Source organism: Martes martes (genome assembly GCF_963455335.1).
Source record: "Martes martes genome assembly, contig: scaffold_200, whole genome shotgun sequence".
In the NCBI taxonomy this organism is placed as follows: Eukaryota; Metazoa; Chordata; class Mammalia; order Carnivora; family Mustelidae; genus Martes; species Martes martes.
Genome location: NW_027666318.1, coordinates 40762 through 56590, shown reverse-complemented (window position 1 = coordinate 56590; position 15829 = coordinate 40762). Strand labels below are relative to the sequence as shown.

At 41.9% G+C, this 15829-nt stretch overlaps 1 protein-coding gene across 2 annotated transcripts in view; it reads left to right on the top strand.

The window, feature by feature from the left end:
• The window catches only part of LOC308338080 (dystrobrevin beta-like), a 77586-nt gene that overhangs the window by 28482 nt on the left and 33275 nt on the right, over nucleotides 1–15829 (top strand). For both annotated transcript variants that reach the window (XM_080831644.1, XM_080831643.1), the window contains exons 4-6: nucleotides 5688–5773; nucleotides 6910–7023; nucleotides 12498–12594. In XM_080831644.1, coding sequence (XP_080687770.1) covers nucleotides 5688–5773; nucleotides 6910–7023; nucleotides 12498–12594 — 297 coding nt within the window. The remainder of the gene's footprint in view (nucleotides 1–5687; nucleotides 5774–6909; nucleotides 7024–12497; nucleotides 12595–15829) is intronic.

Below are 15829 nucleotides of genomic sequence, written 5' to 3'. Positions count from 1 at the left end.
AAATTACTTTAGCAGCCAGCATTGCACCCCACAGAGCTCCTCAGTAGCGGAGCTGGCCGGCCAGTCTCCTCAGGTGACAGTGTGGCCACGGAAACCTCTTCAGCCTGACCCTTGAACAAAGAAATTCGAGGTTGCTTAGATGAGCCAGGAAAGCTCATTTGTTTTCCTGGAGTACCTAAATTCCTTTTAAAAACAGAACAAAATTACAGTGTGTGGTAAATCATAGTAATAACAGCAGATTCTTAAAATTTTGTCACCAACATCAGCAACGTTGGGTGTAATCTGAGGAGGGTTTTTGTTTTTTGTTTTTAAGGTTTTTTTTTTTTTTTTGGAAAAATGTGAAATTCACTATGAAAAACTTGGAAGAAATGGGAAAGGAAGGGAAAACAGGGTGTTGTCATCCTACCTCACATGTTTCCGAGAAGCTTTTTTTTCAGGTGGCTCAGCCCAGCCTTTCTAGCCTTACCGTTTCACCGGCTCCAGGCATGCGCCATTCCAGAAATATCCTTATGGCTTCTTACGAGTAAAGGCCAGCAGTATCCATGTGGTGTTTTGCACACATTTAATGACTCAAAGCCCCTGTAAAATAGTAATTGTCAAACGTGGATACATACCATAATCATGCCTGAAGCATTTAAAAACTAGTGATCCTCGGCTTTGCTTCCAACCTACTAAATCAGAATCTCTGTGTTTAGAGTCCACTGATTTGTATTTAAGGAGGAAAAGCAAAACTTCAGTCTTCTGATTTAGAGCTAGTTGGGGACCCACTACCCTAAAAAACATTGGGTTTTTGAGGGATTAGTAATCTACAGCCCTCCAGTTGGTCTAGGCGAGATGGGAGAAAGCCTAGTGGGTATCAGGCACATCCCTGGAACTCAACCTGCCAAGTTCATACAGATGGGAAGCCTCGAGTCCATTTTTTAGATTTCAGAAATATGTGCCACAAGATTCCAGTTTGCTGCCTGCATTGGCTTTCCTTCGTTTTGTAACATTCGCCCAGTTTTGCCCAAAGGGGTCTTGTTCCTTACCCTGTATTTTTCAGATGTAGCTCCATTTCATTAAAGATGATGGAGCTCTGTGATTTCACCTAAGCCTGAGAGAATGCTTCTGTAACAGAGGAGTCGATCCTCTTCACATCTCTTCCTGTAAATATTCCCATTTTACAGCTAAGAAAAGAAAAGTATAGGGAAATAAAATAATTCAAGGTTTGCATGGTGAGTAGATAGTAAAATCTAGGATTCCTCACTAGCCTATCTACTTCCATTCTTCTCTCACTACAGTAAATTCTCTGTATAGGAGCCAAAGCAGAGTTTGTTCACTTTTTACAAACTTTTTATTATAGAACAGTTTTAGATTTACAGAGAAATTGTGGCGCTACTACAGAGTTTCCAAATAACCCATGCTCAGTTTCTCCTGTTGTTAACATCTTACAACGGCATGGCACGCATATTACAATTAATGCAGCAATGTTGATGCCTTATTATTAAGCAAAGCCCATACTTTGTTCTGATTTTGTTCGTTTTTATCTAATGTCCCTTTTCCGTTGCAGGACTCCATCCAGGATAGCACATTACATCTAGTTGTCCTACCCGTTAGGCTCCTCTGGACTGTGGCAGTTTCTCTAATTCTCCTTGTTTTTGGTGACCTTGACAGCTTTGAGGAGTACCAGTCAAATACATTATAGAATGTCCCTTAAATGGGATTAGTGTGATGATTTTCTCATGATTAGACTTGAGTCATAGCTTTTGAGGAGGAAGAGGTAAGCGCCATTTTTCTTCCATTGTATCATTTAGCACTGTTGATGTTGACCTTGATCACCTGGCCAAGGTAGTATTTGTCAGGTTTTGCCAACATAAAGTTACTCTTCCCTCACTTTCCACACTGTCCTCTTTGGAAAGAAGTCGCTATGGACAGCCTGTACTGAAGGACTGAGAGTTAAGCTCCACCTCCTTGAAGGCAGAGTATGTACCTACAGGATTTGGACTTGATTCCGTATTTCCTTGTTCAGAATCCTACAGTGGCTTCATACCACTTTGAGAATGAAATAGAAACTCCTCTCCAATGCTAAAAGTCCCTTGGTGATCGGGGCTCAGGGTCATCTCCTAGAGTCAGTTACCATTTTCAGCAAAGCCCGCTCTGTTCCATCGTGGAGCAGCTGCAGGCCTTGGCCTCTGCCCAGCACATCCGTCTTTCAGCCCAGTACCTGGTTTGCTTCCTCACTCGACTGAGTCTCTGAGAGCCTTTTCATTATCACCTCATTCAAAAGAGTATTCTGTCTCAGTTTACTCTGTTTCATTAGCCTGTATTTCATCATTGGATTTATCACTACTAATGACCTGTACTTACACCTTTGGTTCCTTATCTTTCTCTCGCAGCACCAAGTAAGCTACGTGCGGGTGGGGCTGTATCTTACTCACTCATGCATCCTCCTTCCTAGAACAATATCTAGCACATCGTAGGTGCTCAGGAAACACTTGCTGAGTAAAGGAATGAACTAGTTGAATTTTGAAAGAAATCATCCTTAGGTCTCTTGTAGTTGAAGTGTTCTGTGTCTTTATGAACTAGTAATTCCCTTTCTGTCTTTTTCTCTTCAGTATCCTAGAGGCATTTTAGAAAGAGAGCCCTGGCCTTTTTTTTTTTTTTTTTAACTTTTTTAAACTCCAAGCACTTTGGAGTTTAAGATAGTAAATAAATAAAATCCTGAGTTTCTCTGTTATTTAATATACTCTGTGTTTAAAATTTGATTGGGTGAAATAAGCCATCGTCAACCCCTACCTCTGGGGGATCTCCCTGTTGTCAGTCCTGTGGAACTGGTGCCTCGGGATAGAAATCTTCCAGTCACACTTCTTGGTACTTGAGTAACAATACTTCTTGGTGCCAAAGAATCTTGCCTGGTTAGGAATTGCTGCTGATAACAACTCTTGGTTCCTGTATTAACCTCCTTTTTGAAAGAAGCCTCAGCCTTGCAGTAACTCGAAAGTGAAAAATATCTTTAGAAATTTCTAATGAAGGGGCACCTGGGTGGCTCGGTCAGGTAAGCGTCTGCCTTCAGCTCAGGTCATGATCCCAGGGTCCTGGGATTGAGCCCCACATCGGGCTCCCTGGTTGGCGGGGAGCCTACCTCTCCCTCCCCTCCACCTGCTGCTCCCCCTGCTTGTGCTCGCTCTCTTTCTCTCTCTCTCAAATAAATAAATAAAATCTTTTTTAAAAAAGAAATTTCCGATGAAATACTGTGAGGTTTTTGTTTGTTTGCCCTCACAAAGCCGATTCATGCTGGAGCCCATTTCCTCGTCCATAATTTTCCCTGATCCCACACTAATAAGAAGCCGTTTGTTTTCACTCCAGTTTTCAGGAATTGGAAATCTGTTATTCACAGCAGATTCAGTCCCAGGCAACCCATTTTTCTGAGGCTCAGCTCTGGCTTTCATAAGACTCTGGAAAGAATATAGAAAATTAGCTCAATTGGCTGTCGGTCAACTCTAAAGGAAGAAACATCACCTTTCTTTTAAGAAAAAAAATAGGTTAAAAAAAAAAAAAAGCTTCCCACCCACATTTGCTATGCTGTTTTACCCCTGTTTATTTAGGAAATGCCACATGAAAAGAATTACTTATTGCACCTTTAAGCTCTAGACAGGAAACAAGGTTTCTGCTTCATGGTAGGTCATGTTTTGGGTAGAACCACATACGTGCAGAGTGCGAAGCATAGCCACTGCAGAGCCTTCGTTTTGAGCTTCCGTTCTGGCTAATGGAAAAAAAAAAAGGAAGTGTTGCCTATGTATCCTTTCTCCTAGTTTGTGTTGATTGGCTTCCATATTCTTAAAGGAGGTAACAAGGATCTGGAATGTCCATGGATATGCAAATCAAAACCACAGATGATTTCGCCAGAGAAGATATGCAAATGCCCAGTAAGCACATGAAAGCATGCTCCACAGATTAGTCATAGGCAAAATGCAAGTTGAATTCACAATGAGATACCTCTTCACACCCACCAGGATGACTGTGATCAAAAAGATGTACAATCATAGTGTTGACAAGAATATGGAAAAAATGGAACCTTCATACATCACTAGTGAGCATGGAAAATGGTGCAGCCACTTAGGAAAATATTTTGACAGTTCCTCAAAAGGCAGTTACTATATGACCCAGCAATTCTACTCCTAGACAATATACCCAAGAGAAATGAGAACGTATCTGTACACAAAAACATGTCCACGGATACTCATAACAACATTATTCAAAATAGCCAAGAAATGGGAAGAAACCAAATGCCCATCAACTTTGAATGCATAAACAAAATGTGATAGGTCCATGTAACAATATTGTTCAGCCACAAAAACCCCAAAGTATTGATATAGGCTACAACACAGGTGAACCCTGAAAACGTTTTGCTGAAAGAAGCCAGACACAAAAGATCACATATTGTATGAATCCATTTATGTGAAATATCCAGAAGAGGCAAGTCCACAGACATATAAAATAGGTTAGCAGTTGTCAGGGTGTGGATGTAGGGGGAATGGGGAATGACTGCTAATGGGTATGGATTTCTTTTGGAGGTGATGAAAATGTTCTGGGGTTAGATAGTGGCAATGATCTCACAATCTTGTAAATATACTAAAAACCACTGAATTGGACACTTTAATAGATTTTATGGTATGCAAATTGTATCTCAATTAAAAAAAAATAACGTGGCACCTGGGTGGCACAGTTGGTTAGGTGTCCAACTCTTGATTTCAGCTCGGGTCATGATCTCAGAATCTAGGGGGTTGAGCCTGTGTTGAGCTTAGCACTCAGCACAGAGTCTGCTTGGGATTCTCTTTCTCCCTCTCCCTCTGCCCTTCCCCCTGCTTGTGCACACGCACTCTCTCTCTCTCTCTCTCGCTCTCTCAAAAAATAAAAAATTTTTTTAAACTCCACAAATTATTTCACATGCACTAGAATCTGGTTAAAACAAAAGCCAGTGACAGGTGTTGATGGTGTGGAGAAATCAGAACTGTCCCTCATTGTTGGTGGGATTCTAAAATGATACTGCTCCTTTGGAAAACAGTTGGGTAGTTCCTCAAAATATTAAGTATAGAGTTAGCATATAACTCGGGAATTCCACTCCTAGATATTCACCCAAAAGGGAAAAAAAAACATATCAACACAAAGACTTGTAAATGAAAATTCACAGCAACTTCATTTGTAACAGTCAAAAACTAGAAACGGTGGAATACTCTTCAGCAATAAAAGGGAAGGAGCTCCTGATTCATGGAGCAACAGTGACAAACCTCAGAAACATCATGCTTCGTGAAAGCCAGAAACCAAAGACTACATGTTGTTGGAGTCCATATATATGAAGCTTCTAGAAAAGGCAAAACTATAGACAGAAAGTTATCAGTGATTGCCTGTGGTTGGGGATGAGAGTGGCAATTGACGACAAACCAGCAGGAGGGAATTTTTTGTGGTGATGGAAAATGTTCTAAAACTGGACTGTGGTGATTGGTTGCACAACGGTTTAAATTTACTAAGACTCTGTGAACGGTATACTTAAAATGGGTGGATTTCAGGGTATGTAAATTATACCTCAAAAATCTGTTTTAAAAAGTCAGTAGTCTAGGACTCAGGATACAGTTGAACCACACACACACACACACACACACACACACAACACAAAAAGAAAAACAACCCTTTCTTTCTCTTCACCGTAGACCCGTCCTCCCAATGACTTGAGCTTTAACTTTGATGCCAACAAACAACAAAGACAGCTTATTGCAGAACTGGAAAACAAAAACAGGTAAGAATGCAGAGGTCGAGCCAGCTTCTAAAGTCCAAGATCATCACGTGAGTATCTGATTCTCATTTTCCTTGTGGATTAGCTGGCTTTTGACTGTAAAGGAAGATCCTGCCTCAGTGAACATAGGCCAGAACGCACTCATGGGAATGCCCCTACTCTGATTTGTAGTTCTCTGCATGCCGCACATTCCAGTAGCCCACAGCCTTGCTCGCGGGCCCTCAGGTGGGTTCTTTACCCCAGTGCCTTCTTCCACCACCAGTTCCCCTCCCGTGATTCCCTTTTCCACTCCAACTCCCTTTTGCTCTGTCTGGTCATCTTATCCGGGTCCACTGTGTTGTGTGTGACTGTCTGGTCTCTCACCACAAAGCCATTTAAAGACACAGAGGTGGGTGCCCGGGTGGCTCAGTTGGGTAAACGTCTGCCTTCCGCTCAGGTCATGACCCCAGGGTCCTGGGATCGAGCCCTGCTCAGGCTCCTTGCTCTGCGGGGAGACTGCTTCTCCCTCGGCCTCCTGCTCCCCCTGCCTGTGTTCTCTCTCTCTCAAATAGATAAAGGCAATCAAATAAAAAAATGGAGGAAGGCAGGCAGGCAGGCAGGCACGGAGACCAGACAGCATACCAGTATGCCCTGAGAGGCAGAAACCAGGAGAAGGAGGTCGGATGTAACATAACAGGCATAGGAAATAGAAATGGCAGCTGTTGTCACTCAGTGGCTCAAGAGAAAGAAGAGAAACAAAGACAGGGGTGGGGGTGGGGGGTATGGAGGTTGGGGAGTACCAGGCGGGGTAGGGGAGTATGAGGGGAGCTAGGGGAGTACGAGGTGGGTAGTTAGCATAGGGACCCACATTAGGAGGTTGCGGGGAGTTCTTTTTTCTTTTCCCTAGAAACAAACAGACCATTCTAGTGATTGTTTTCCTTTTGTGGAGATTTTTCAAGTTCTTGAGAAGAGTATTTATATGACTTTCTACCACAAAGGATTGTTTCATTGAGGAAATACGAAATGCAGCAGGGTTCAGAAGGTGGCTGTTTCACATCTGGGTCGTTTGGAAACAGAACAAGATTGGTAGAGGCCACTGTACTAGCATTAGAAGTCCTGACAGGAAAGAGCGAGCTATTTCTTTCATCTGTCCTCTCTAGGGAGATCCTGCAAGAGATCCAGCGTCTCCGTCTGGAGCATGAGCAGGCTTCCCAGCCCACCCCTGAGAAGGCGCAGCAGAACCCCACATTGCTGGCCGAGCTGCGGCTGCTGAGGTAAGAAAGGATACTGCACCGCTGTCTGCAGAAGACAGAAGAGGGTCTTGGCAGGACCAGTGCCCTTCTGTCCTAAGAGTATATTCTCCTGGTGCCTCATAGAGCAGGACTGTGTTGAGTGAGAAGGGTGCTCGCTACCTCAGACACAAAACCACATGGGAATCCCTTGCACCACGGCTGTGGGATCTTCCCACTTCAACATAAATAGAAACTGTTTCAGTGCTGGAGACTAAAGGTCGCAGGGTCTGACTAGGGTTAGAGAGCAGCTTCAGCCCCCACTCGGTTGCTGTTTTGGAGGGAATGGAGAAATCTTCTAGAAGAGCATAATATGAAAATGAGCCAATCAAAGCTATTAGGGTCTTATTTCCTATCAGTCTTAGAAAGATGTGTGTGTACTCTTTGGTAAGTGAAGACATTTTGGACACTAAGTTAGTGACCTGATCTTCACTAGACCTCTAAATTTCCACAGAGTGGGTTCTTTCTGTGGAGGTTGTAACATTTGACATTCCACAGTTGATGTTTAATGTGCTATCACCTGGGATTCTGCACAGCTATCCTTTTTTATAAGTTAACATATAATGTATTATTAGTTTCAGAGGCAGAGTTCAGTGACTCATCATTCTTATATAATACCGAGTACTCATTACATAACGTGCCCTCCTTAATGTCCACCACCCAGTTACCCCATCCTCCCATCCCCCTCCCCTCCAGCAACCCTCAAGTTTGTTTCCTATGATTAAGAATCTCTTATGGTTTGTCTCCCTCTCTGGTTTCATCTTGTTGTATTTTTCGCTCTCTTCCCCTATGATCCTCAGTTTTGTTTCTTAAAGTCCACCTATAAGTGAGATCACTGATAATTATCTTTCTTTGATTGACTTATTCCGCTTATAGCTGTCCTTTTTTAATTCTTCATTTGGCTTAAGTCATTTAGCTTCCCAACCATGATTTCTTTTCCTAGAGAATGGAGAATATTGTTTTTCTATAACTGTCTTTCTGTCTAGATTTATATCATCAATAAATAAGTCATAAAGAATTAAAACTGCAGGTGAAAATCATTAGAGGTACAGAGATTCCCATTCTTCTGAAAATTCATTTTAGTTTCTATATTTAATTGGGCTTGAGGATTTGGTTGCTGTGCGGTCCTCTGTTGCATGCCTGAGATGTTAGCAGGTTGGTGCTACACTAGGAAGTCTGGGAGAGGGTGTGCTGCTGACTCAAGCCCAGCGTAACTCTAAACTCTCAGAATAAGATAGAACCTTCCATTTCCCCACCATGGCTCAGGCACAAGTAAGTATTTTGTGTCTAGCAAAGCAAAAATGGTCATACTCCAGTCTTAACTGTTGCTGGAAGTGGGATTGCTAAAAGTCCTTTAATAACCCAGAGGGGTCTGAAAAATATCAGAGATTTAGTAGGCAAAGGGCTAAATCTAGGGGGGGTCTTAGCATGTAGGCAGCAAGAGGCAAGAATTTAACCTAATCCAAGAAGGGTCTAACTCTTGAGAAATCAGGAAGTATTTAATCTCAAAAGCAGCTTCCATTATCACAGAAGAAAGAGGTAGTATTTCGGAAGCGTGCAGGATCAGTTGGTTATGCCTACAGACAAAACATGCTGGCTCTTCGCTTCACCCTATGGAGAAAATACCACCAGATGGATTAAACGTGAAGACAAAACTTTAAAACTTGAGAAGAAAATGTAGGGAATGTCCTTTTTTTTTAAAAAAGATTTTATTTATTTCTTAGAGCATGACTGGAATGTGGGGGCAGAAGCAGAGGGAAAGGAAAAAGCAGACTCCCCACTGAGCAGGGAGCCAAATGTGGGGCTTGATCCCAAAACTCTGGGATCATGACCTGAGCGGAAGGCAGGCACTTAACTAACCATGAAAGTTGTTGGCAAATTCATCTGTATTTATATTAAGAACTTTTGTTTGTCAAGACATAGAAAGGGCAAGTTTCATTCCTAGGTATCTGACATCCTTCTGGTTTTGACCAATATATATGAATCCAGGAGCTGCCAATACCCAGCTAGTCTATACCTACCTATAATGAAAGAAGATTTACAATTTTGTTCTTAGGATTAGTGCTTATGAATCCTGACCACCAGGGTTGTCTTTCCCCCTGGATTATTATTTTTAATGGTATACTCGTTACAATAGCATATATGACAAATGCGTAAGATATGAAGCATAATGATAAAATGAACACACATGAACCCACCTCCTACTCATATATTGTTAAACATGTGTAAGTGCCCCCATTTCCTGGCTTCCACCTTCCCCACAGAGCTCACCTCTATCCAGAATTTGGTTTATCATTCCTTTGCTTTTTAAACAGTATTATCAAATATATGTGTATTCTCACATATTACAGTGTTTAGTTTTACATTTTGTTTTTTGAGCTTTAGAGAGATGTTATTATATGCAGATAGTGGAAGCTTTCCCCCTCAGTATTACAGTTCAGGACCCTTCCATGTTGTTGCTTGTAGCTGGAGTTCATTCATTTTCACCACATATTATAATTACTTGGTTACTTACAGCACAGGGAAAGAGTCCTGCATCCAGTCTTAAAAGTAAAGGGAAAAAAGACTTTCTAGAAAATTGAATGAGTCAGTTTCTTTTTATTGCATTTATAACTGCACTAGAAATTTAGGGAATATGAAGACTAGAAAACGATTCCATCTTAAAAATGTATAATGTAGGGGCGCCTGGGTGGCTCAGTGGGTTAAAGCCTCTGCCTTCGGCTCAGGTCATGATCCCAGAGTCCTGGGATTGAGCCTCGCATCAGGATCTCTGCTCAGCAGGGAGCCTGCTTCCCTTCCTCTCTCTGCCTACTTGTGATATCTGTCTGTCAAATAAATAAATAAAATCTTTTTCAGAAAAATTTATAATATAGTTTTGGAGGGGCGCCTGGGTGGCTCAGTGGGTTGGGCCTCTGCCTTTGGCTCAGGTCATGATCAGGTCCTGCGATGGAGCCCTGCATCAGGCTCTCTGCTCAGCGGGGAGCCTGCTTCCTCCTCTCTCTCTGCCTGCCTCTCTGCCTACTTGTGATCTCTGTCAAATAAATAAATAAAATCTTTTAAAAAAATGGATAATATAGTTTTGGAGATAAACGTGAAATAATTTTCTAGTCAGTTAACTAATATTATATAGAGTTAGTAAGTAGTGTGGAAACTATATCGTAAGAAATCCAGGTAGGTGGGGGCTCCTGAGTGGCTCAGTCAGTTAAGGATCTGCCTTCGGCTCATGTCATGATCTCAGAGTCGTGGGATCGAGCCCTGCACTGGGCTCCCTGCTCAGCAAGTAGTCTGCTTCTCCCTCTCCCTCTCGTCCTGCCCTGCTCATTATCTCCCTCTCTCTCTCAAATAAAAAAATAAAATCTTAAGAAAGAATATAAGTAGGGAAAAGCACATACACACGCTGGAAGCAGTTAGACCCATGGACGTGGTGGAAGTTGAGCTAGACCATGAAAGGTAAGGATAACGAGGATGGAATCTGGGAGAAAACATTTCAGGTTAGAAGTGGAGTTGGGGTTCAGCATAATTCCCCGAATAACTATGATACATTTCAGACAAGGGAAGGAGTCTTGGAGCTAAGAATTTGTTTCAAGCATCCCTTGCATTAATCTTTAAAGTGTCAGTGATAGAGATAAAATTAGTTGAATAATTAAGACCAGATTCTAGAGGGCCTTATGGGATGGGTGATTGGAAGCCCTCAGAAGATTTCAAACTGCGATTGGGTTAACTTTGCTAGATGTTAACTGGGTACATACTGGAGGCGTGATAGTCTCTTAATCATTCAGAACATCCCAAGACTCATCCCCCGACCTCAAGGATTTTGCGTCATGATAGGAATGACAGCAGCGCAAGGTAAAAGAAATTAAGTGCCACAGAGAAGCTCCAGTTGCTGTGGTGATTAATTAAGCAGGATCTGATACCTGCTGAAGTAATCAGGAGCAGCTTCCTGGGAAAAGCGACGTGTGGGTTGGACACTAAGGAGTGAATAACATCTGGGAGAAGGGAGGAATGGCTGTGAGACGTGAAGTGATAGGATCGGTTTGGGGAAAAGGGAACCATTAACTAGACATTCAGACGTGGAAGGGAGTAGAAGGTGAGGCACTAGGGATAGGGACGTAGGTGGGGTCTGGAGCAGCGCTCTCTGACACAGATGTAATGTGAGCCAAATAGGTAATTAAAACTTTGCTAACAACCACAGTGAAAAACTGAAAGGAAATAGGTGCCATTAATTTTAACACTATCTTTTACTTAACCTGATTTACCCAAAATATTAGCATTTCAACATATAATCAACATTTTAAAATATTAATGAGGTATTTTACTCTTTTTTTTCTTCACACTAAGGTTTTGAGATCCAGTGCATCTAATTTAGAATAGCCCCGTCTCAAGTGTTCAGTAGTCATGTGTGGCTAGTGGCTACTAGAATGGACAGCTGAGGCATGGATTGTGCAAGGCAAGAGTTAGGGATGCTAGAAATTCTACTACTGAGATTATTTCATAGGATGATGAAATGAACAGTTTTTCTTTGAGCAGCACTGTGAAGTTCATAGAACACTTTCATATCTTTTTTGATCCTCAAAATATTGCCATTGTTTGTAATTAGTCCCATTTTAGTGAAGAGAAAATTGAGGCTCTTATAGGGCATGTGGCTTGTCCAAGGTTGCAGTATTTAGTAAATGGTGGCCCTCAAGTCTCCTGATTTCTGTTCCACTTCACCATAATGATGGTATCAGGATTAATCAAGATAGGAGACCATTGCACATGTGAGGTAAGGTGTGCCTGGATAAAGTGAGAGACGTGGGAAGAGAAAAACACATAAATTTCCAGGAATGAATCATCTGAATTGGGTGATGGAGAATAGGGTAGAAGCAGAAAAGTATTAAAGAGGACCGAAGTTTTCAGCCATGACAACTGGAAGAAATCAGGAAAGAGAACATTTATGGACCACAGTCTTAAGTTTGGTTTGGGACATATTGAGCTAGAATTGACATGAAATCTGTCCTCAGGAACAAGTGAATTCTCTTAGACACAGTTACCCTGATGTCAGTCACACTCTTGAGGCTGGCGTCTGGTGCCGAGCAGTTTGCATACACTTTCTCACTATCAGTTTAAATTTGGACTATTTTTATCTATCTTTCTAAAAGTGGTATTTGACTTCCTGAGGAATTTTAAGAATCGCCTTAATAATAATATTAATAATACTTTTCTCTATATTGCTATATCAATATTGTGTATTTTCCGAAGCATTTTTACATACCATTCTCACACCAGTAAAGAGAGCAAAACAAATATTATCACCACTTTCTAACATGACGTAGCAGAGGTTAAATGACTTGCTCAGCGTCTCAGACCCTGGTCAGTAGCAGAATCAGGTCAAAACCCATTTCACCTAGGCTTGGACCCTTCTTTGCAAGTCCCATTATCTTCAGAGTTCCCTTTCTGATGGGCTTTTTCCCCTCCGACAGGCAGAGGAAGGACGAGCTGGAGCAGAGAATGTCGGCACTGCAGGAGAGCAGGCGCGAGCTGATGGTTCAGCTGGAAGGGCTGATGAAGCTGCTGAAGGTGAGCGAGCCGGGGCCGCTCGCCGCCTCCCGGGGCCCCGCCTCCCCGCGCCCCGCCTCCCGATGCCCCGCCTCCCGGCCTCCCCACCCTCTGCTGAGCCGCTCTCCCCCTTCACCGCGCACTCCGCTGCTGCCTCCCCTGTGGTGTCAGGACCGGGTTCAGCTAAAAGCTGAAATACCGCCGCGCGTAAAGTTAGCCGTGACTCCACAAAGTCGTCGAAACTAGTGTGAAGCCTGATGGTAAAAAATGAGTAACTGGACCTAGAGTCCTGTCCTTGAGTAGTTGCTTTTATGAACAAATATAAAGGTTTGTAAACAGGATATTAACTATATATACATGAATCTTTCTCAACGGTTTAAAGTTTCTCTTTAGACAGGTTTTCAAATATTCCACTTAAATGCATAACAATTATGAAGTGTCCTATTTTAGTAAGTATTACAGCAGCAGACCAAGCTAATCAGACTCATCCTAACGCATAACTTTATTAGGAGGAACAAAATAGCATATTAGCTCTAGGTTTTTATACTGGGGCTTAAATAACTCTGGGATGATTCAGATCTCACTGTTTTTGTTGAAGCATGTATTACAACCCCTGTACCCCAGAAGAGAGAGAGGCACGCTTGGCATTTAAATGTCCTCACCTAGACAGTTTTACTGGTATTCGACAGAAATATTTACCCAGATACAGAGCAGCCCAACCAGAGCACATTTGTTCCTGCTGCTAATTCCTTAGGTCTCTGTGCCTGTGCTGTAAACCACTGTATTTTGTGGTGTGACACAGCGTTGGCAAGCCAGAGTGGAAATCACACAGTGTGGAATACCTCAAAAGCCAGGCCGAGGGGAGTGGATTTAATCCTGTGGTAGGGGAGTCATTGAAGGTTTTGGAAATATTGGTTTGAGAAAATGTGTAGAGTAGATCAGAGAAGGGAGAAGCTACAGGAGACATGGAGACAAATATAACCATCCAGTCTGAAGTGAGTGACGGGGTCCAGACTAGGAGTGGTGGCTCCAGAGAACATTGGCTTGGAGACTTTTTTTCAACTTCTCTATTCTAGACGAGTCCCTTCGTGATGAAGCTAGTGGCATTAGCAGCTTGGGTAAATGTAGTGTCTGTGTTTTAAACTGACTTGTGACTTGCTCAAGACAATCTCTGCTTTAAGTCTCGAGCTCAGGGTTTTTTTGTTTTGTTTTGTTTTTTTGTTCTTTTCTTTCCCTAGCTTTGGTCCGGGGGAATTTGGGTTTTGCATGGACATGTTTCTACATTAACCCTTTTAACAGAATTTCTCCTAAAAAATATTTTATGTCTAGGTGGGTCGTGTTTAAAGAAAATTTTACACATAAAACCTGGCCCACATCCCTCCAACAGCTGTCAGGTATCCGGCTACTCCAGCCCTGTTGCCCACTCAAGGCAGCAGAGATGTATTTAAATGCATTTGGCTGTTGTGGGGCTTTGAAAGCCCTGTCATGTGGGGTCGTCCCCTGTCAGGAGATAAAGGGATCCACCCACCCCTTGCCTGGGTCAAACTCCTTTTAGTAAGATGCTCTAGACATTACCCAAGCATAGATGGGAAGGTACCTTAGGGTAATTTTTGTAAAAGACAAAAGATTTATGCAAACTGAAAGGAGGTCAGAATATATTTCCCCAAAGTACCGTGGTGTGCTTTCTCATCAGCTGCGTGGCCCTCATGGTTCTTAGAGTACCTGGTTCAGAGCCCCATGTATATCACTTGACCTTGTAGTTCACTTCTGATGCCTGTGTTCAAGTGCTAAGCAGAATGAGCTGATGCCTGGAACTCTGATCGCAACCCCTGAGTTTCTTTGTATTTCTAGCTATTGTCTTACGGTAAAATAAGCAGGATCCTGGTGCCCCATTTTGCAGAATTCCCTGCCAACTTCTTCAATGTCTTATAATTTACTCACCTGATAGGCTGAGGCCATTCAGAGTGGGAGGAGGAATTTGTGACACAGACCAGGAATGTTGTCTTTTTATCCATTGATTAGAACTTGAAAATCTCATACCTCTAGAGTCCAGCTTCCTAAAAGGATGATAGCACAATCCTAATTTCTGTATTATATGCACCCCTATAAGGTCATCCATAGGAATCATTGACTTCCATTAAAATTTCAAAGATGTTTTCCTGCTATTAAAAAGAAATATTCACCAACCCATAATAAAAGTACACTTTAGAATCCTAATTTTAATTTCAAAGGACTGTCCTGCCTTCATTGATGTTCAGTCTGCTAGCATTTAATTCTCTCATAAAACAGCTGTAAGCACTTAGTCAAATGGACAATAAAACCACATGGTGGGATACTCGTAAATTAAGATACACCACACAGTAAATTTCCATACAGCAAGTTCTTTCTACTGGTCAGTGAAATACAATGTACATTGTCTGGTTATCTGAAAAGTGATAATTTAAGGAAGCATACATAGGAAGTGTCACCATTGCTTATTAATTCATCAACAATAATCTTAAATCCTTTTTTGGGAATAAGGCAGGGTAAAAAGTAATCATACATGTATTTAACAAGAAAATATTGGTTCCTAAATATCATGTTTAGGTATTTGGCGATGAGTAAGATTTAGTCCCAGTCACCAAGGAGATCAGGGACCTTCTTAATAGATTCTTTTTTTTGTTTGTTTTCTTAATGACATAATATAGGCTGACACCCAGGTACCCATGGTCAGAACATATCTTTTCCTTACATTTTTCCCCTGATTAATGTATTTAGGTGACCTCTGTCTCAAACTTATTTCATCTGGAAGTAGTTGCATGTTGGTGTTTCACTTTATAAATCATGTTCCCAATATTCTTCTGCTTCATTTTCCATTTTTCTAATATTTCTTTTAAAACATAGTCACCAGGTGAATTCTATAGTTTTGGATTTCAACCTCATTTGTGAACAAGGTTTAGAATATAAATTTTCATACAGATAATTGCAGTGGTTATGGCCACCTAGCCAGACATCCCCCACGTGGCAGAATCTTACGTGTTTTTAGGTGACATAAGCACCTCTAGATTGGCACTTTTTAGTTACGGTATTATGACTTCCTTTAAATCAGCTGTGCCAGTTGCCATCAATCAGTGTTTACTGACCGCAACTGACTGTCTGGTAGCAAAAATTTCCAGGACCTTGTATCTGACCTGTTACTGTGTTGACAGAGCCTTCAAGGCTTTATCTGAGTAACTTCCAGTGAGTTGGAATACTGTAACACCATCCTAAGCAATCC